The 21,268-nt window shown below is 43.6% G+C and overlaps 1 protein-coding gene across 1 annotated transcript; it reads right to left on the bottom strand.

Moving 5' to 3' along the window:
* Positions 1-2,537: 2,537 nt before the first annotated feature.
* On the bottom strand, positions 2,538-6,366 carry LOC135818986 (uncharacterized). The gene is made up of 3 exons (XM_065332147.1): positions 5,936-6,366; positions 5,440-5,517; positions 2,538-2,880 (listed from the first exon to the last, which is right to left on the bottom strand). Exons 1-3 carry the CDS (start codon positions 6,327-6,329, stop codon positions 2,810-2,812), a joined length of 543 nt encoding a protein of 180 aa, XP_065188219.1. The 5' UTR covers positions 6,330-6,366; the 3' UTR covers positions 2,538-2,809.
* Positions 6,367-21,268: the final 14,902 nt, after the last annotated feature.

Raw genomic sequence — 21,268 nt, 5'->3', positions numbered from 1 at the left:
TAAATCAAACCCACCTGATCCCAGGACCGTCACCATGGCCGGTACGTTCCTGACCCAGCCCTCTTCCCACCGCCATCTGGGCATCATCCTCACTCCTTCACTCAATCTGTCCCAACATATTCAACACATTACCAGCAAATTTCGAGGTCGGGTTTTTCTTTTAAATCACATGTCCAACTTCCTTCCTTTTCCTGCTGTGAATCTTTTGTATAAATGTTATGTTCGTCCCCTCCTTGAATATGCTGTTCCCGTTTGGATGTTTTCCGTTTCAGCCAATATGTCCACAACCCTTGATAAACTGCAGGCTACTGCTGCTAGAGCATACTTAAATAGTAAACTCAAGCGTCGGCCTGACTGGACGACTTCCAAAGAAGACCTCAATGTTCTGTCCTCTTGGGAATCATTAGCATGGCGACGGCAGATTCTTGGCCTTGTCTATTTCCACCATGTATTCTCCCAATACCCCTCCTTGTTGTCTCACTTCCAGCTACCCTCTTCCCAAAGCAGTCGTCACCCTTCATCCATAATTCTTCCTAAAGCTGGCACCTTCTTTCGTAAATCAACCCTTTTTTCTTTGAGTGTTGCCTGGAATAAACTTCCTGAAGATATTCGTTCACTCTCTACAACAGCGAAATTTAGTATTGCTGTTCGTCGGTATCATTCGCAATCTATGTTTTCTTTGAAAGGTATTCCTGACTTTTGTGTCTAGGCTAACCACATCTATGATAGTTTCAATAGTTTGTGTATATGTCAGTTATAGTAGTCCGCAATGCTGCTTTTCTAATTCTCATTATGATAAGCATGCAATGTACTACCCGAAGTACTGAATTTACTTCTTCTGTACTCTATATTCTAATGTATCTTCTACCTCTTCTCCCTTACGAACATACTTTCTCATTTTCCATACTTATATAGGAGACTCCCTTCGACAGGCATCTATTTGCCTCTGGAGGATCCGTGAAATAAAAAATCAATCAATCAATCAATCGATATATGTAGCATCCATAACGTCAGGCCCCACCAAGAAGGAATACACCGTTATGTCGGCGCCAAAGTTCAAGTCACGGCATGCCAACCACATGACAACAACAAGATACGAGAAGTACTCCAGCAGTACTGAGTTCTCCAACTACATCTGGAACCTGAAGAAATCCAACTACATCTGGAACCTGAAGAAATCCAACTACATCTGGAACCTGAAGAAATCCAACTACATCTGGAACCTGAAGAAATCCAACTACATCTGGAACCTGAAGAAATCCAACTACATCTGGAACCTGAAGAAATCCAACTACATCTGGAACCTGAAGAAATCCAACTACATCTGGAACCTGAAGAAATCCAACGCCCAATACGAAGTGGAATGGAGGATAAAAGATCGCGCCCGGTCATACTCCAACATCACGTAGCGGTGCTCCGTCTGTACCAGAGAAAAATATCACATCCTGAAGACGCTAGGGTCACTATCCAGCCTCAACAAGCGCTCTGAAGTAGTATCCAAGCGCCGACACAAGAACAATTATCTCCAAAAAAAACACGGTGTCACCTGAACATGTCTCCACAGCCTCCTGCCCACCCCATTCACGTTCACACACCTTGCTCATAACATCCTGCCCACACCAGCTATATACATTTACACTGCGCTAATATCACACTGCTGGCTATACAGCCTCCTGTCTACAACATCCAAACGCATTGCTTCTCACCACCTGCCCACACCAGCCACACACTCCGCGCTTACACTGCACGGCTAGCTCCTGCCTTCAACTCCGCACTCGTATCCATATGTCCCTTTCCTTTCAACATTTATTTATGGTTCAACATCCGAGTTTCAAAATAATTAGGTACTAGCATTTTTTGACAACCATAGTTTATGTAATCTAGGCAATCATCTCATTTTGTTCTTTGCGCTCGTAGTTTTCAGTTCGTGTTTTCACTCCGCGCTGATAAGTCTTCAGGTTAATTTTCCCGTAATGGGGTAGCTGATCGTGTGCCATTCTGAGTATAGTGACTTAGGATGTCGAATCCTACTATTTAGACACCGAACTCAAATAACTCAATACATACATAGCTCTACACAATCATGGAGACTGTCTAAACACCAACGAAACAGCAAGAAAGGCTCGAGTGTGTTATGCCCAGGTTTCCGGATGTTACAGAATGCGCAAGATACACTGGTTCGAGGAATACTGTGAAGACTATCTGGTTTCGGACCAACCAACGATCCCTATTGGCAACATAAAAGAAAGACGGCAGGAAGATGTATAATTATCATGATCACGCGTTCGGGGAATCTTCTGGCAGTTTAGTGGCCATTGGTCTACAGAGAAATCTGAAATTCCTGAAGTACGTTTCAAGTAGGCCAAATGTTGACCAATGTCAACTCTTTTTAGTAATCCTATTTTCCATTGTCGAGTGGTACAACTACTTCTCTCCCCTCATGTTACGAGAAGGCTGTATCTTCAGTAAAAAGGAATGGCACCACGAGTTTCGGAACTTCATTATTGCAACCAAGAGAACAAAATTGGTGGCAACAATTATTTATATTTTTGATAGATACATGTAGCGGAAATACGAACGACCAAATACGAACGAACACGTGAGAGATGAATGTCTAATGGCAACACTCAGTCTACAATGTTCTCGATAATACGGACAAAGACTTTGGCCGTTATGCATGTTCAACAGGAAAAGTCCGACATAAATTCGGCATTGAGCTCTAGACTAAGACAGCTGACGTTATGATGTGTTTATTGTGACCAAGACTTTTTTTAAGACGTCACGAAATGCAACATTTCGGGGTGATGACTTATAACAATTCCACAGCATCTAGCATTTCGGCAATGATGTCGTTGATGATATCTTCTTCAAAAGCGTTCGCTGTACGACAAAAAGAAGATGAAGGAAGAACATAATATTATGTGTGAGAAGATATAGTTCAGTAGTATTGTCTAAAGAAAACCACTGCAAAGAAGCATATGGAAACCTTCTGTTTAGTCGGAGTGAATGTTTGTGTGTGATTGTTTGTGTGTGAATGTTTGTGTGTTAATGTTTGTGTGTGTGCGTTTGTGTGCATGCGTGTGGATGTTTGTGTATGCGTAAGGGTGTGGTTCTGTTCCAACGAGAGAAAAATTCACCATCGAGTTGGACAAGATACTGACGATGCTGACGAAGTTTGAATATAGGCTCCTGATTATTTTAACTACATTCGCGGATATGACACTGCACGCATTGCCGTGTCAGCATGGCTGGTGTTCGTAAATTTAAATAGCCGATAGACATGCCACGTCTATCAACTGATAGACATGCCTCGACTATTTAACTACCAAAATTTCAACTACCCTACTACCAAAATTTCAACTACCCTATAAATACCGGAGGCATCATATCACTCCACCGGACTTAAACATGCCTGTTTAGTATTGTTTTTGGCAATATGTGCAAAAACGATAGTCTTTAGGTTACCAGTGTACCTTTTAAAAGGAGGAACCAATTGCGGGCGCACTTTATTGGAAATGAGCAGCTGCGAGGGCGACATCTCGTTAGTCGGAAAATAGAAGAATAGTAGCTTGTCATGCAGTCAATTACCCGAGAAATGGCTGCTGCCTCACCACCTTGCTGGATTTGTCTGAGCAAGGTTGGTCATTCTTTGACTGCTGTGATAAATACATCTGGGAGTGAAAGGAGCAAGTGGTGTCGCTACTCATACTTCGAGGTGGTACACATAATTCCGTTCGCCATCGTTTCTGGATAAAAATCTTCGTGATCAAACCTCAAGTAGCAGAGTAGTTCCAACAGTTGAAAGTCTTTGAGGCAGTTTGTATACGGATTCATAAGCCTGTTTTGTGTAAGCAGAAAGAGCACGTTGTTGCACTGAAGTTGTATTCGTAGGTTGACACTTCGTTCAGTGCCTTCTCGCCTTTGGTTATGTAATCTTGTTACCTTTTTTTGCGTTTCCTCTAGTGGTTTTATTGCTCTTGTATCTTAAATGTTATTTCTAACACCTTTCTATTTACAGTACTTAACTTCAATTTCTTTGGTTTTATCCTTAGTTCCGTTTTTTCCCACTGATGATAGGAAGGAGAAAATCGATTCTGGGTTTTCAATAATATTTTTGTTATAAAATACACAGCAATACATGTAAAACAAGTAACGTAGTTGCTTGATGTCTGCGGCCTTCATCCATATTATTAAAATTATTTATAGTTATCTAATTTTTATTATTAATATATCGGTTTCATTCTTATCCCAGTCGAAGGGCCGTCGACAGCTTATTGCGGGTACAGAGGACGCCTCTTGCGAAAAGTTTCGAAACAAGTGCCATGAAATTGCCTTCATTTCAGGTAGAGTCTCCTCCAATTTTCCCTTTTCGATCCTACCTTGTTCACTTGGTCGAGACATAGATCATATTCCGATCTGGTTCTCTGGAAATAATGCATCTACCCCATCTTCAAAATTGTGAATATCCCGAAAAAGCCGGCAAACTTCCGAAGCAAAAACGGTAGCGTGCGTTCGGGTTTGCTGGATGCAACACATCTTACACTATCTACCAACTTTGCCAGAGAACACAGTTTCATGAATGAAATCCTGCCGGAGTGTGGGAGGTTGATGCTCTGTTTTGGGTGTGGCTCCACAGCTTTATCACCACCGTTATCCGCTTGCTCCCTCGACTCGGATCCTGTATCAGACTCAACGAGAAGCCGGGGCAGTTAGTTTTTCAATCATCTTTATCTTGAGCATATAACTATGTGTCTCTGTGTTCGGTCACTTCTAATTCCTCGCCCACAATGATCCTGTCACTCTCCTCGTATTCATTCCCAAACTCCTGCCCAGAATTTTTCAACGAAATGCTTTATAGGCAGCGACTCTACACTTGGTGAACATGGCTTCCGCCAGACCAACCTAAACTCCAAGAACGTTCCAAGAATATTATAACTGAACTGGCACTTCATATCGTTCTGTGCTGCAGATGATTTAGCGGATCATTTTCCAAGCTGGGGTGAACAAACTTGTCTTATTCGACAGGATTTAGGATAGCGATAATGACCATACCTACACATGAAATACGCGTAGTAGCATTTCCATATGTACCACCTTCATGGTCCCCCATCTCCTTGCTCCCAAACGTTTTTCTCGTTACGTTATTCACGGGTGGTTGCAAGCCAAATTTGCCCTCTTATGGATGCCTGTAATATGCGGAGTCATAATACTATGTTGCAGCGCGGTAGTTCTAGGTAGTACCCCCTTGCATTTCGGAACTGTTCCAAAAGTTTGAAAATACAGCCTTCTGCCACTAACATAATTAATAAAAGTCACCAAATTTGGGGAGATTCCAGCCCCAAAAACAACAGCAATCCTTTTTGAACTTCGCAAATGCATCATAATTTATTTTATGATGCCTCCGTTAGTTCTAGTGATATAATTACGCGCATATCTTACGTGGATTTCTTAGTTGCATAGGCGGATTCTCCGGCACAGGGTCATACGATACTGGTAGGCCAACTAAATCGTCATTCACTAAACGAGCAAAAGCAATAACAAGATTCCAAAACAGAATAAAGTTCGTTAAGTGCAGGCAAGTTTTATACACTCTAAAGGTCGGCATTGTGTTGGAATGAATGGTTCCTGGCCCTCCCGCCTCAAATCCACAAAGGTGGCAGTCTCTTTCATATCCCAGAACGCTGTACTGATCTCATGACCAAAGAACCCGTCGGTGTGGTCGTATAATAATAATAATATTAATAATAATAATAATAATAATAATAATAATAATAACAGCTCGCATGTACCCCATAGGTGATCACCAATGGGGCTAACGCATCTGTCGGCAAAAAGATTTAGAGAAAACTAGAAATACATAAACAGATTCCAGAATTCTAGAATAGTTCGCTTGGAATACAAGAAAAATGTGGTACTTCTCATACCAGTTCCTTACCTCTGTAGTGTACCAACGGACAAAATGCTCTAGTCATATAGCAGCGACCTAGCCAGTGATCTATGCATACTCTATCTTCGATCCCCCTCCACTTTATATAATTCCAGTCCGCATTCCAACAAGTCCTGAATGGTATCTCTTCTCCTTCTCTGACGGGTAGAACACGGCCATGCCGAACGATTAACGGCGCGTCGGGACTGGACTTTTCATTTTCCTGCACACGTCCAGGACCCTCTCTGCTCTGGGAAGACCTTTTCTCGGGTGGAACAGGGCCACAGTCGCCTGTTGACGGTTTAACGGGCCTGGACGCGGGAACTTCCTCCGCAGGACCAGGACCATCACTGCCCTCAGAAGACCTTTTCTCCTCGACGTGATCAGGAAACCTGCTTGCCATTGTTCGAAAAATAAAAGTGTCGCTTTGAAATAAGCAAACAAACTAGCAAATGTGAACGTAGATAATGATTCTGTAAGTCACTTTTAAAGGGGAATCAGTCGTCTTATTTTTGACGTATTATCAAATCGTATATGATGCGGTTGTACATGGGAAATAATCGTTTAACTAGCTGGGTACTCCGCCTTTGCTTTTCTTAATATAGTACAATTTCCAGTCTGTTCTCTATGACGCACGGTTTCGCTCATGTATTCCGCCATAAGGTCTTCGCATGCTGCATCCACCCATCTTTTTTATTCAAGATCAATTACTTGTGAACACCTTCGATACTAAGATTTCTGCGTGCAGACTTTGGATCTAGGCAGATGTTGCATCTCTTTTCTAAGTTTTTTCCGCCTTAGCGTCAAAGGTAATTTTGGCATATGGGCCTCAACCAGCGAAAACAGCCCTTAGGGTCAAATTTTTCAAAATTCCTTTTTGGTTAGAAATTTGTTGAAACACATCTACTGAAGGACCTCAGCCAAGAAAAAGTTCAATATTCCGATTCAAAACGGGTGTATACACCAATATACAAGGTATACTCCAAATTGGTGCAATGTATGTGTACGATGTATGTGTACAATAAATATTCAGCATTCTAAGGTGGGTAGGCAGCTTTGAATACCTTTGAAATAGTGCAGTAAGCAGCTAGAATGACAAAGAATAACTGAAGAGTGACATGATCGACTTATTATTTTGCACCTGCATCCTGCGTGGAGTCATTCCGCAATGTCTTCCATTTCTTCCTCCGGAGCTGACGACACGACGTCGCTTCCGTCACTAGCCCCAGACTCAGAATTTACCTCAGGTGATGACACCTCATCTTCCGACTCTGACGAGTCATCGACCACCTTGAGCCGCAACGCAACAGGAGATGACGCTGCGATTCGGCCTTGCTGTTGACATCAATGTCGGAACCAAAGAACGTTTCATCCTCACTCTGAACTTCAGCGGCTACTTCAGCATCCACTCCCCACCAGGCTCGAGCTAGCTGTACACAATGACTTCCGCGTGTGCTCTGTGAACAGCTCTGGCGTCCGCAAGCATCGCAACAAGATCAAGGAACACCCGAGTCGCCACTCGACACCACTTCAACTAACTAACTTCAAATAAATTCAAGCAAGGAGTTCAAGAAGAACTCGTCGCGCTGTTCGCAGCGCGATCAAAAATCGTTGAACGTTACAAATCGACCTTTTTCTTTAAAAAATTACGAAACCTCTAAGGGTCGTTTTTGCTGATTGCGGCTCATATATTGGATGTTCATTATATTTTCGATAGTTTCGGTGCATTCATTTCATACTAAATTGTCAGACTAAACCAAACTTCAAACTGCACTGGAAAGCTGAGACCCAAGCGCTTTGTTTGATGGCTAGCGCGCGTGCTGCAGCAAACAGAAATCCCCTAATAAGGCGGGTTCCGAGCAAATATAGCTAAGACTAATGGCCAGAAAGCATATTTTTGATTATGTTTCAATTTCTACTCGTCATCGCTCGATTAAATCTTTTCCTATCACAAAGCACTTCATAACACTGGAGAGCTGAGCTCAACACCTTTCCAACTGTAAACCGTTTGTGAAAATCGGCCGCCGTTGACAAGAGTTAAGAGAGGATGTACAGTGATATATTCACTTGGTAATATTGCGTGGACTTCTCCTCATCCGCTCTTCAGGAACACTTTAAAGAGCGAGATATCTCATCATTGCTGGCTGCGCATTCCGGTCGATGTACCTTATCTGGTTCCGACGTGGTGAAATCAGCGAGCGTCTCAGGCTGCGACTGTATGAGGCATACCGGTACATCATACCTGTCCTCACTTACAACAGTGGCACCTGGGGTCTTACCAAAACTGAAATGGCCCAAATGGACAGTTTCCACCGACGACAGCTCCGCTCAATCATTGACATGCATCATCCCAGGCACATGTCGAACGAGACCCTGTACAGCAGGTGCAAAACCCAGCCATTAAGCGCCACCATCAACCGCCTAGGGATCGGAACCTCGGGCACGTTTTGCGCTCACCAGTCGACACCCCGGTACAACTCGCTATGGGTGCGTACTTCCGCCGGGCCAGCGATCCAGCTGCACAACGCTTCCACGGTCGGCCGCGTACCACCCTTGCAACAACCGTCATCGCCGATCTGACCAGCCATGGTAGTCCCACTCGGACGCAGACCGATCTTGAGACCTGGCGCAACAGAGCCCAAGACAGAAAAGGCTGACGCACCTTGAAGGCAACTTGCTAGGACCAAACTGGTCAAACCACTCCAGACTGATTATTCAGAAATGACGAGACAACTCACCAGCTATTAAGAATGAACTAGTAAATTTCACCTTTCTGTAGCGCATCCTATCGATCACAGCTATTGTGCTCTACAGCATTGTTCCTGAAGATTCTGAGCCCTCTGTTTGTCGTTCTCTTTATCATCATCCTGGATGGCACAAGTGAAGAAGGCATCCCCGCTTACATCGCGATAGTGCTTATAACGAGAGAGCTTGGAACCTCATGGCCCTACGCTATGCTTTTTGCCTTGATGACCTAGACAATAAAAGCATAGAAATGGTATAAATTCTTACAAATTTTTCCAACTTTTTTAAAGACAAAACCTGAGATTCGAACCCGCACTATCGCCCGGCATGCATCCCCCGATACACTTCGCACACATACGAATTCTTCCAAGTTGCTTCACGATAATGATCTTGCATTTGAAAGCCCTTTTTGAATGGGAAAGGACTTAGGGCGCGCTCACACTGCGACCATGAACACGCGTCCATGCGTCAGCAAAATGCAGAAACGTGGCAGTCGTGCTCACACTAGGCCTCGTACACGAGTAGACGTGAAGTTGTCACACAAACTTTTCGAATTGCAGTTCGTATCCAAGAGAGTTCGTGCATTTCCTAATAAAGTTGTGGCCCCTTTTGGATGTAATTTTTCGCATGTTGCATGTTGTTGGAGAAAGTCCCCTCGTGGCTCGTGTTCTCGAAGTCGACGAAAAATAATTCATGCAATAGGTTTGGACTCTTGAGGGGCTGCCGCTGCCATCCAAGCGCTTTCGCTTTCCTGACCTCGTGGTCAGAGCAAGTGCCAGTTTAGTGGAAATTCCGGTAGTGGTTTCTTTTGTCTGTTGCCGAGATGAGAACTGTATTTTTCGATGATATGTAACCGAAATGTCTTGAAATATGGCATTCTATCATCGCAGAGAAATAGAGAATGATGATTTCCCAAACCGAAAAGCCAGACCAAGCTGCCATCGTATTGAACGAGTACACTGTAGAAATTGGTCACTGACCCGGTCAACTGACAACGAAACAACTACAAAAACAAAAACAAAATTGACAGGGCCAAAAAAGGGTCCAAAAAAGGCAAAGAAATTTGAAAGAATGCATATATGGCGGTGCGTGCGTGCAGGACCACAACTACAAAATTTCAAAAATGGGCAAAAATGTCAAGGATGACATCGACAACCGCCGAGTTTCATGAATCAACACACCGGAATTTGAGAAATTGAACATACTTCAGGCCCGGTTGTACACAAGTACGCTTCACGTCTACGATCATGTTGCCGCAAAGTCATGGCACCCCCCTCCGGAGGTCGCGGTCACGATTTGAAACGTGGCCGCCACGTTTTGATCAAGTTCATACCGTTGCCATGCAACTTGGCCGCATGGCCACATGGACGCTGGTTTTGGTCCCAGTGTGAGCGCGCCATATAGTCTGTTTCAAAAAGATTTACAATCAGGTTTGGGTCTTAAAAAGTATGAGGATAAGGGAAATTTGGACAACAAAGTACATCGAATGGCTTGTTAGGACACGGCAAATTCTTCTGTGAAGGTTTCGGAACAATTGGACCCACCGTTAAGGAGTTAGAATTTCGGCCAGGTTTCCGGCCTTTTCCCATGGTTTATAATTTGCCCAGGAAGCCAGTATCGATTTTTTATCAAAACCCACGATTTTTTCTTTCCTTTTTGGCCTTGTGGTTATGAATGCTGTCTGCTGACCATGAAGTTGTGAGTTCAAATCCCAACCTAACCTCAAGTCAAACATTTTTTCATTGTTTTGGTGATCAAGCTGGTACAAGACAAAGAAGATGGCTGCACCAAACGACTTGTTGTTAGAGCTCGCGCTTCCTGCCGAACTGACTGACACTTCACTGGCTCACGCCATGTGAACACACCCACAACACTGCAATGGTGTGAGTGAATTATAATGGAAGTCATCCGTGATCGCGCTGTAGCTTTTTGAGATTTATTTTTGTATTTCAAGATCGCCAATTTATTTGAATTTAGCAGCCAACGCCGTCTTCCATCAGCGTTCACAAGCGTATGTTTTTCTTAAAATGTCGAAGTCACATGGATAGGTTTGCCAAGTCATGGCCTTGAGAATGAGTCCGTGTCGATATCGTTTTCGTCACACGGTGAGTAAATTGCATTGTAGCTCAAAGAAACTATTTTGGTCACGAAACGAATTCGGACCCATGCAGCTCGTTGTAGCTCGTCAACATTTACAACACTTTCGTTTCGACATGTCCTCTCTGACTCCATTATCGATACGAGGAAGAACTCGTTTGTTGTAAACCAGACGTACATGACTGTGTCAACGTGAGTGAGTTGTCATTTTTCCTGCTTTCGCGCGGAATATTTCTTCGAGTTCACAGTGAGTTTTTCCAGGCAGCGCTCGAGTGCTCATGCGGTAAGACGCCAAACTCCGCGGGCGATCGCCAGGATTGTAAATCTTTTTGAAACGGACTGTAAATGGACCGTCACTTAAAATTTTTGCCGACTACCCGCCAAAAAAATCTTTTCGCTTCAAGTGTCAGACACGTCCGCGAGCGCGTACGACTCGCGCTACCTTTCACGGCAAGCAGTCTGTTCACGCCACATGGCTTGATAGCGCGTACATGCAAACATGATTGAAAATTTGCAAAATTAATTTTTACAAGTCCAGGTGCTATGCCTAGGGCTAGGCAGTACTAATGCCTAATGGCAGCTGACTTTATTTTCGGAGAAACACTACCCATTGTAGTAAAAAGTAACAATGAATATCGATACCATCTAGGAAGTATCGATACCCAAACGCGAAGGAAAGGCCTTGCGCGGCTGCTCTACGAAGTGTTGAAGAAAGACTCAAAGTTAGTTGGTGGACGAACAACTCGCTGGTGCCGGGAAACTTGGCCCCCAACGATGGTGTTTGGTGAATCATCAAGCATAATGTCTTGTAGCAGTGTTCACCGAGGAAGGAGAACGCTCTAGCCGCTGCTGTTGTCCGTTTCATCCACGTTGGGCGTTAGCTGCACTGCGCCTATTGTGTATTAGTATTCCATGGACACACATTAGCATTCAGAGCGATTGTGGAGCCACAATTTACTTCACACCGCGTTGTATCGTCCACGAGCGCAAACTTCATCATCAGCAGTAACTGTTACTCTTCATCCTCCGTGTACACGGCCTTGTCATGACAGCGACAGCTCTACAGAGTGTTCAAGTGAGAAACATTAATTTCAATTGTTGGTGGACGAATATATGGCTGGTTCCGAAAAACGCGGCCTGCACCGATGGTGTTTGGTGGATCATCAAACAGGATGACCAGCAGTGTTCAACGAGGAAGGAGAACGCGCTCGCCACCACTCCGATTCATCCATGTGGGCGTTAGCTGCGCCGCGCCTATTTTGTTTTAGTATTCCATGGACGCACACTAGCGTTCTCAGCGATTGTGGAGCCACAACATATCTTCATACGGCGTTGCACTGTCCAAGAGCAGAAACGTCAGCAGTGACCCATCATCATACATGTACTTGGAGTATACACACCATGCGCCAATAGGCCTTGGCACAACAGCGGCAGCTCTACGGAGTGTTGAAGTGAGAAACATTTGTTTCGACTTTTGGTGGACGAACAAATCGTCGGTGCCAAAAAACGTGGCCTGCGCTGATGGTGTTTGAAACATCGAGGGCTCCGGAAGCAGCAGCTGAGCCAGATCAGCCAGTCTTGCCAACTCTCAGTTTACGGACTCCGTGCTGCAGCTAGCAGCACTGGCACCAGCCAGAAATATTTTTCCGCTGATACCCGTTACTTCCAGGTCTGTCAAGGGCATGCCTGGAATCCATTGCCAGGTGATGACTTTTTACTTTTTGTGTTATTTTGCTGCCGAGTTGTTCAGAACTTTTCAGCCCCGATCTGTCCATGTCTACATGTCGGCGTCCCGCAAACTTCATATGGAAGTTGGCTTCACCTACCCGTCGGGCCCAATGACTCTCCTCGCAAGGTTCCTGTGGGGCATCAACAGGTCATCATCGCCACAGCGTCATCGCCTGCTGATAACCACTCAACGTCTCAGGAAGATGAGCCGGCATGTTGCCTTTCCACGGATGTGGTGCCCTCATGACAAGGCCATGCTAAGGGCAAACTGACTGCTTGATTTTAGCTTTACATTACCGCAGTCAGTCCAGCACAATACGCCAATCGTATTTCTATTACTCGCGTGTCATAATTGGGGATATGGGCTGCTCTGCCCTATATCCCTGATATGCCAACTAGACGAAAAGTGTGTTCTGAGCCTGTATTGCGTATAATAGGCTCGTCGTAAAACAAATAATATAAGTCTTAAAAACCAGGGTTCACGTGACACTCGGGTTCCAGCCAAGTTTTCCGCATCCGCAGGAACGCTACCCTTCCCCCCCTCTTGAATCATAGTATAGTAGACTCTGCAATGAACAGAAACTCCCTGCAGATTTACTACGGTCATCTCTGGTGACTGGTCTTGGGGCACCGTGGAAGCTGTGACTGGTTGCCAAGTTTAGTTTTGTGACTGATCATGGGGCATTTGTGACTACTTCGAAGCATAACTGCTCACGGAACCCTGATTGATCACAGAGTCTTACTATTGTGAATATTTATATCGATTGAGAAGTCAAGCAGCCATGGGGCGCTGACCTTGCAGCTGTGAGTATGCATACGGTACATATTCACATGACTCTATTGTATGCTGGACATTGCTGGTCCATCGTCGCAGTGTGTAAGTGAACTGCAGAACCTATTCTATGATGAAACACCTACTCTTGAAAGACTGAATGTTTGAGCTTATACTCTTTTACTTCACTCTCATGCTGCTCATATAATTATACCATACGCCAGAAGACCCTAAGTTAGTTCTAAGATTTTGTGGACCATGTGACCATGTGGTACTTTCACTCTACAGCCAAGTCAACCCACTTCGTCAACACACAGGGTTTTTCTCAGACACAATCGAATGGTTTACTCCACTCTGGAGAAGAACACAGTTTGCTCTCTGGAACACCGAAATGCAGATACGAGAACAAAACAAGTATTGCCTGTTCAGATTCCCAGCATCAGTTACATGAGTTGTTTTTCAACACGGCGCAACCTGCACCAATATTTCCGCCATGATGCTTTGCTTTCTCTCTCCCTCTTCATACCTGCTGTGGTTTTGCGCTACGGTCGCTATCGCCTTCGATGACTGGGTAACACTGCCCTGTTATCGCCTCTATTCTCCCCTTTATCCTTTAACTCTCACAAACAATTAAACACCACTGTCCGAATGCCACGCAGTCACTTCGCACATCTGCACTAACTTCCACACTGGCATCAAATATATAAGCTTGCTGAAATGCGAGAAACTTGAGGTCACACCTAACATAGCTGTAAGTTCTTCAGCCTCTGTAGTGGGTGTATGTCACTATAAAACTTAGACCCTTGGATATTGTACTGTTGTTGGCGCGTGCGCATGAAAGACATGCTAGAGCTGTTAGCCGCGTAGTATCAGAAAACCATTACCGTCGGTCAGTGTTCAGCAATGTCATCCCACGAGCAAATGTATTAGAAACTTGTGGTACTAGTGGACAGTTTAGAGTAACTTGTGGTTCCTTTGTCCTCTTCATGTCTATACAGTTCGGACCAGAATTTCGGAAGTACACTACGAACAGGCTACAATTTCCTGTTTGACCAAAGCTGTACTCTTCTTAGTAGTCCCATACTCTTTCCCATTGTTGTGTTGTCTTGCTACTTCTCTCCCCTCATCTTACGAGTAGTTTGTGTCTGCAGTAAATAGGAGCGTCAACGAGCGTTTCGTAACTTCAAAATCGCAGCCAAGAGAACAAACTATGTCGTAAAATTCATTTTTTTATTGCTGATAGACATACGTAAAGACAGCACGAACGAACACGTGAGAGATGAATGTATAACGCGAGATTTCAGACTACACAGGCATCCACAATGCGAAACAAAATTGTGGGAGTGATGAATGAAAAACGAGAACATTCGGACACACAGTCCTCAATGGTATCGACCTAGCCTAACATATTGCTTGTCATGACTTGCATGTGTGATAAATGCCTGTATGTGTGACATGACGTCTTTTGCTTTGATTTTTAACTAGACTTTGTGACGTCAAGACCAATTATACAAAATTTGAGCGTGATGATTTATAGCAATTCCACAGAGTCTAGCATTCTGGCCACTATGTCGTGGACGATTTTCGATGTTGCCGATACATCAATGGTCGCTGTAAGACAGAAGGCGAAAGAAGAACATAATAATGATTGGTGGAAAGGCATTGTATAAGTATATTTTCTTAACACCAGACCTGTAAAGAAGTGGAAGCTTTCTGTTTAGACTCTATCTAGCTTTTCGGAATGAATGTGTGATTGTGTACGTGTTTGTGTGTGTATAATGTGTGTTCCAATGGGATAAAGGTTCACGATTGTGTTGGACAAGAATGATAATTATTAGAAAATAAGTCGAACATGCAACTGCATACGTCGCTTTGTCAGCAAGGCTAGAGCTAGTGAATTATAAAACAGCTGATAGACATGCCTTGACAATGAAATGATATCATTACACGCATATCGTTTTCCGGAACAGGGTCATACGATACTGGAGGGCCAACTAATTCTACATTCGCTAAGTGAGCACAAGCAATAACAACAATCGAAAACAGAATAAAGTTCGTTAAGTGGAGGCAAGTCCTACACATAACAAGTCAGCATTGTGCTTTTGACGCGCAAGTACACAAAAGTTACAGTCTCTTTAATAGCCCAGAACGCTGTATGGGTAACATGAACATAGTATTATAGAACCCGTCAATGCGGTCTTATATTCCCATGAAATATCATATTCCTGAATTGGAGAATAGTTCGCTTGGAATACAAGAAACATTTGGTTCTTTTCTTACCAGTTTCTTACCTGTGTAGTGTACAAACGGACACCTTCCTTCTAGCCTATAGCACCGACCTAGGCAGTGATCTATGCATACTCTATCATAGTTCCTCTTCCACTTAAAAACATCCCAGGGCAAATTCCAAATAGTCCCGAATAGTATCTCTTCTCTTTCGGCGACCTTGGGCCGAACAAGGCTACGCGGATTGGTTGGCGGTGTTACGGGACTGTTCGCTGCCTTTTCCTCCACAGGACCAGGACCATCACTGCCCTTAGAATACTTTTTTCTCCTCGACACGATCAGACCCCTTGCTTTAATTTCATACCAAATTCACAAACTAAACCAAACTTCACAATTAAAACTGCGCTGGACAGCAGAGATCCCAGCACTTTGTTTGGTGGGCAGTGCACTTTCGCTGTAGCAAAGGGAAATCCCCTTAATAATACGTGTTGCGGGCAAAAATATAGGAAATATTGCCAGAAAACATTTTTAGATTTTGTTGCAATTTCTATTCGTCATCGCTCACTCAAATCTCTTCCTATCGCAACATTAATACCTTTATATCACTGGAAAACTGAGCTCAATACGTTTCCAACGGTATATCGTTTGTGAAAATCGACCTACATTGACATGAGTTAAGAGAGTTTGTACAGTAATATTTGCACTTCGTACTATTGCGTGGGCCGTGGAGCAAGATATATCATCATAAGCAGTTCAGGCACACTTTAAAGAGCGAGATATCTCATCATTAGCACTGAAAGGGTTAGAACACCGAGCGAACACTAATAAAAGGAATCAGATAGGAAGCTCCTTCTCGGAACCTACAATTTTTCTATACTGAACCTGGGCTTTCGTCATCTGGCCGAAAACGTTGCGCACCTAATTTTTCTGAACTTAGAGGACTGAGAAAATCCGCCCATGATAAGAAAATGCTCACGTCTTCTATTCTCTCCCCTGCTTAATTTCTGTGGACTATTTTTTTATTCCTGTTCGAGCCTCTTGAAAGGTGTATTTGCACTGTTTGAGGCAACGACTAAAACAGATCTAAAGCAAACAGTAACAACAAAGGAACCACCAAAATTCCTTAAACTCTACAACTACCAACAATTCAACTACCCTAGAATTGCCCGAGTCATCGTATGACTCCACGGTCTTAAACATATTTGGTGATATGTGTAGAAAAGAAAGTCCACGGGTTAAGAAGGCACATTGGAGCCCACCAGCTGGCTTTGAGAGAAGCGTAAGGACAACATCTTGTCGGTTAACGAAAAAAAATAGAAGGGCATGTGCTTGCCGTGCTCATCCGAAATTTTATACATTTCAGTTCATTATCCTGATAGCGGCCGGTGCTTTGCCAAATTTCTGCTTCCTGAAACTAGCCGTGCGTCGACTAAACTTTGTTGCGTATTATTCAAGTGCGAAAACGAAAACAGAACCGAACTCAGAAGTATATCCATTTGGAGACTGTTAAGCAATCTACACTGCCAAAAATTCCAGGCTTGCAAAACATCGCTATGATCCGCATTGTAATTTCGCCAACACTCCAAAACACTCCAAAGCTGTGCTTAGTATATGGCGATGGTGTAAATAAGATAGAAATGCAAGAAGGACGAAACAAACTCTATGAGCACCAAAGAAAAACTCTACCATGAACAAGAAAGCCATCAAGACATGGCTACCTCTTGCCCATAGGAACAATGCCGAAAAGGTGCTAGGAAACCAGAAAGGATACATGAAAAGAAACAAGTCCAAAATTCCGTTCTGCGCCGCACGGTGTGTGAGAACCCCGCGCGGGATCAGCGGAAACTTCGAGAAAGAAATTCAAGACACGCATTGCCAAAAGGAGAAGTCTGAAGAGGTCAAAAGTACCAGTGCGATTCCAGTGCAAACAGCAGATCACAGAAAACTATCACAGGCAAGTCACGCTGCACGTATGCATGAATACCACTACCAGATCCACGGATCTAGCGCTAGCAACAATCGCTCGTGATCACATGATCAATGATGACATAATTCAAAAATGGCCCTGCTGCGACTGCACACTTCGGCAGCTGGCACATGGCAAGAAAGAAACGAAAATAATTCGAAAACAGTTCGAACACAACAGAGACATAAGTTTGGAGAGAACAATAAATTTATCAAATAGAACAATGTAGTATGAATCTGCCAGGGGGTGCTTGCACCTAGCGCTGGGTGACAGTAAGCGCTGACAGACAGAAGAGAAAGAACTAACAGAGGAAGAGAAATACTACAGTGCTGCGGAACGAAGATCAAACGGCAAATTCAGTAAGTCGTAACATGTTATTACACTCAACCTTTCACAATCAATACGCTTCCCACTGAAATACTACTCTGACACTGCTCTGAGCACGCAGCGCGGATACGCATGCTGTTGAATCATAAAATGGCCAAACTTGGTTTCCATGTTTGCGGTCCAACCACCAAAGAGCCAGCCAAAATGCTCCATCTATTTTGTTTTAGTGAATAAAAAAAGTTACAAATAAGCCGAATGCCTGAGATATTATCCTCCATGGAATCCCTTGAGTTAACGTGTCGGGTGCTGACAATCCATTAGCCCTAGGACGGCCACCACTTTCAGTACTCATTGAACAGCCAAACGGTGTCATTTGACACCTGCATACATATATATGTATAAGACCTATGATATAGGTTATTATAGTTGTTGTTTTCAGTGCTGGATCTCACTAGCGGCATTTATGATGTACACAACACTTTAGGATTCACCCAGACACTATTGTTGGCTATACGCAACTAAAATTCGATGTACGCGTCACGGCAATTGCGAAGGATGAACTTAATTACTGGCAAAACTTCATTTACTTGCATAGGAATATCTTATAATCACAGAGTAACAATAACAAGCAATGTGTTAACGTCACTGGGCACATGGGGAACTGCTTTTCGGGAAAATGTGCTTTGGCATAATCGGATTACTCGACCGTCACGATGAATGACACACAGTAACAAGTACAAACATGGACTGACTATGAGCATCGTTTTTTTACCAAGCTGACACGTATGATGCTAGACATGGTTTCAATATTAGGCTAGTAAAGACTGCGTTTTAGACTCTTTCAAAGAGGTAAACCTTCTCTTCTTCTTGGCTGGCACATAGCAACCAGATGCCATGACTATCTACAAGCTTATTGACCAGTGCAGGAATGCCCGTTTTCTGGATGTGCATGAACTAGCAAAGGTCTGGGACACTGTGAAGGCGTTGATGCCTGTCACATCTATTCATTTATGTAACCACCTTGCAGGGGGACATCTTCTGGAATAGTCTTTGCTGAGTAGATCCACCACATTCGATCGAAACGGTCAAGGACATATCTCGTCTTTTGCTAGAATTGGATGATGTGGGGATTCCTACTCTCACCATGTAAAACATATGGCTCTAGGTGGTCTATACTAGGCGGACCATTGTTATATCTTGCTACTTCTACCTTCTACGTCTACCGTCTTTGCATCCTACAAGGTAATCTTGAAAAACAAAATGCAATACGCGATTATGGGCAATGAAGTTAGATGGTAGTTCACTTCAATTTACCAAAGTGGTTCATACTGCAACTCTTTCTTCTCCAACAGTTTCTTGACCAGTAATGCACTCATGATGAACTTATCAGTTATTACGTAGCAATCACCTTCTGCAGCATCCGGGGCCACTAACGAGAGACAAGGAATCCCAGCGGCTGTCTACCTGTTTAGCCTGAAGTGGGGGAGGAAGAGGTTTGGTTCAAGAGCCTTATTAGCTCGTCAAGTAGTTAGAAAGGATTATCTACACAGCACCATCCTTGCGATAATGCGGTGTACCATCTCCAGGTTACAGAGTTGCGATTCCTCTTCCTCAACATATCCTTTTCGGGGTCTCGACCACTCCTGCAACTGTTTCTGACCTTTCCTTGTCTGGACTATCCCGCAATCCTCGTCCGCTCTCTTGAGGGTCGTAAACCTCAATACATTCTGAATCCACAGGTACTCAGGTGTTGTGACCTTGCGATTCGCCCTCATATTACAGAACGAGACCCACCACTGCCAATGGTCAGTACACTTGAACAGCCATAAAATGAAGATAAAGTGGGCAATTTCGCTTTCATGGTCATCAGATTCATGCATGGTAATAGGCTACATCCGTTCTAGTATTTCCTTGGCCGTAAGACCGCCATGGCTCCTCTAGGGCAATTTGCCGGATAATGAAAGGGACTGAGCAGTATCAAGGACATTAGCTGAAGAGTGTTTGTGTAATCTGTGCGCTAATGGTTACCCGCGAAATTCGCGATTCTCGCCCGACGGTTGTATGTTGATCATATATTTTGTCCTGTATTCAGAGATTTTCCTGCCCATGCACCTTTCTTTTGTCTCATTGGCATACGAGCAACTCAATATGGCCGACAACTTCAACATGTGTTCATATTGTTTCCATCTAGCTGCAATATTGGCTTTTTTAGTGCAGGTGTCAAATGACACTGGTTGGCCGTTCTAGGAAAACGTACTCGCCATTATGGTACCTCATCAATTACAAATCAAAGGTTTATGGCAGACGAAAGAGGAAGCAAAATTAGGAATAGTCACAAGATTTGGGCTTTTTCTGATTAGCCATATTTCGGTAATTCCAAAAGTTAGACCAGCGCGGTGTCAAATGACACCGTCGGCTGTTCTAGGGTTAAATGGCCCTCCCAAACATGCCACAACTTGTACTTGTGGTACATCGAAAGGCAAATGGGAAAATGTCATGATGCCGATGGCAAGGGAGAAAATATTCAAGGACTGAATCAGATAACCTAGATAAGTGGAGTGAAGGAAAAACCATAAGGCCTATGCATCTTTCATTGCAAGGTTCATCCAAGCATTGGCCATGAAAGTGAACTTTCAATGAACGTGTTAGTTGAGATGTGGAAGGGCAGGTAAAATGGAGGGCAACAATATGCTGTGAGATCCCTAAGTACATACAATATGTATTTTTTTAATGCATTGCAAATCAAACATAAAATCATGCCAAGGTGAATAAAAAATAGACAAACTTGGATAGGTGAAGTATTATTATTGATTTTGTATGTACTCTCTGCACTTCATGGCACATAATGAAAATAGCCAGTACAATGAAATGAGGGTGAACCCAACCACGGACTGAGCGCAAAAAATGCAAATTAAAGAGAAGAAAAATAGATAAATAACTGTAGAAAGGTAAAGGAAATATAGATACGAGTTGAAAGTAACTCTCCATCATTGTAACCAGATACTATTATACGATGAGAAAGTACAACAACTAGGCACAAAACTGACAGAGTACTGAGAAACTCGACGTCCTGACACCTAGCTTCAACACATCTCCGCAGCGCTAACCGACAGCCTTCCAACTTGGAAGGTTCATGGTTATGGAAGGACCAATGAGGGGATGGCACAAAAATGAGCATCAGCTACAGTCCCAAAGGAACAAAGAATGTCGATTGTTACTGGACAAGTACGAGACCAGTAGGATATTTGACAAAGCGGTCCAACTACAATTCGAAGCAGCAAAGCAGCACACCACCCAACTTGGGTGGGTCATAAAGATAGGTAAAGAATGGAAAATTTGTAAAAACGATTTGTACAAGCCGAAAGCAAAACTCCTTCAGTACTCTTCATGCATGACATTGTGATGGACTGGTTGACTACAAAACAGGTTGTTTCACACGACGTACGTTTCGCCGTATGGTTCGTGACGGCTCGTCAGGTGT

The sequence above is a fragment of the Sycon ciliatum genome, chromosome 6 (assembly GCF_964019385.1).
Source record: "Sycon ciliatum chromosome 6, ocSycCili1.1, whole genome shotgun sequence".
NCBI lineage: Eukaryota > Metazoa > Porifera > Calcarea > Leucosolenida > Sycettidae > Sycon > Sycon ciliatum.
Note: the sequence above shows the minus strand (reverse complement) of the source record. Positions and strands in the feature narration are given on the sequence as shown.

Bases quoted from the DNA above. Each gene is read 5' to 3' on its own strand.
- LOC135818986 (XM_065332147.1), bottom strand. From the start codon at position 6,329: ATGGCAAGCAGGTTTCCTGATCACGTCGAGGAGAAAAGGTCTTCTGAG. The intron at 5,518-5,935 runs GTAAGGAACTGG...TTGCTCGTTTAG, and splicing joins TCCGTTGGTACACTACAGAG to TGAATGACGATTTAGTTGGC. The intron at 2,881-5,439 runs GTAAGATATGCG...TTTGTCGTACAG, and splicing joins TATGCAACTAAGAAATCCAC to CGAACGCTTTTGAAGAAGAT.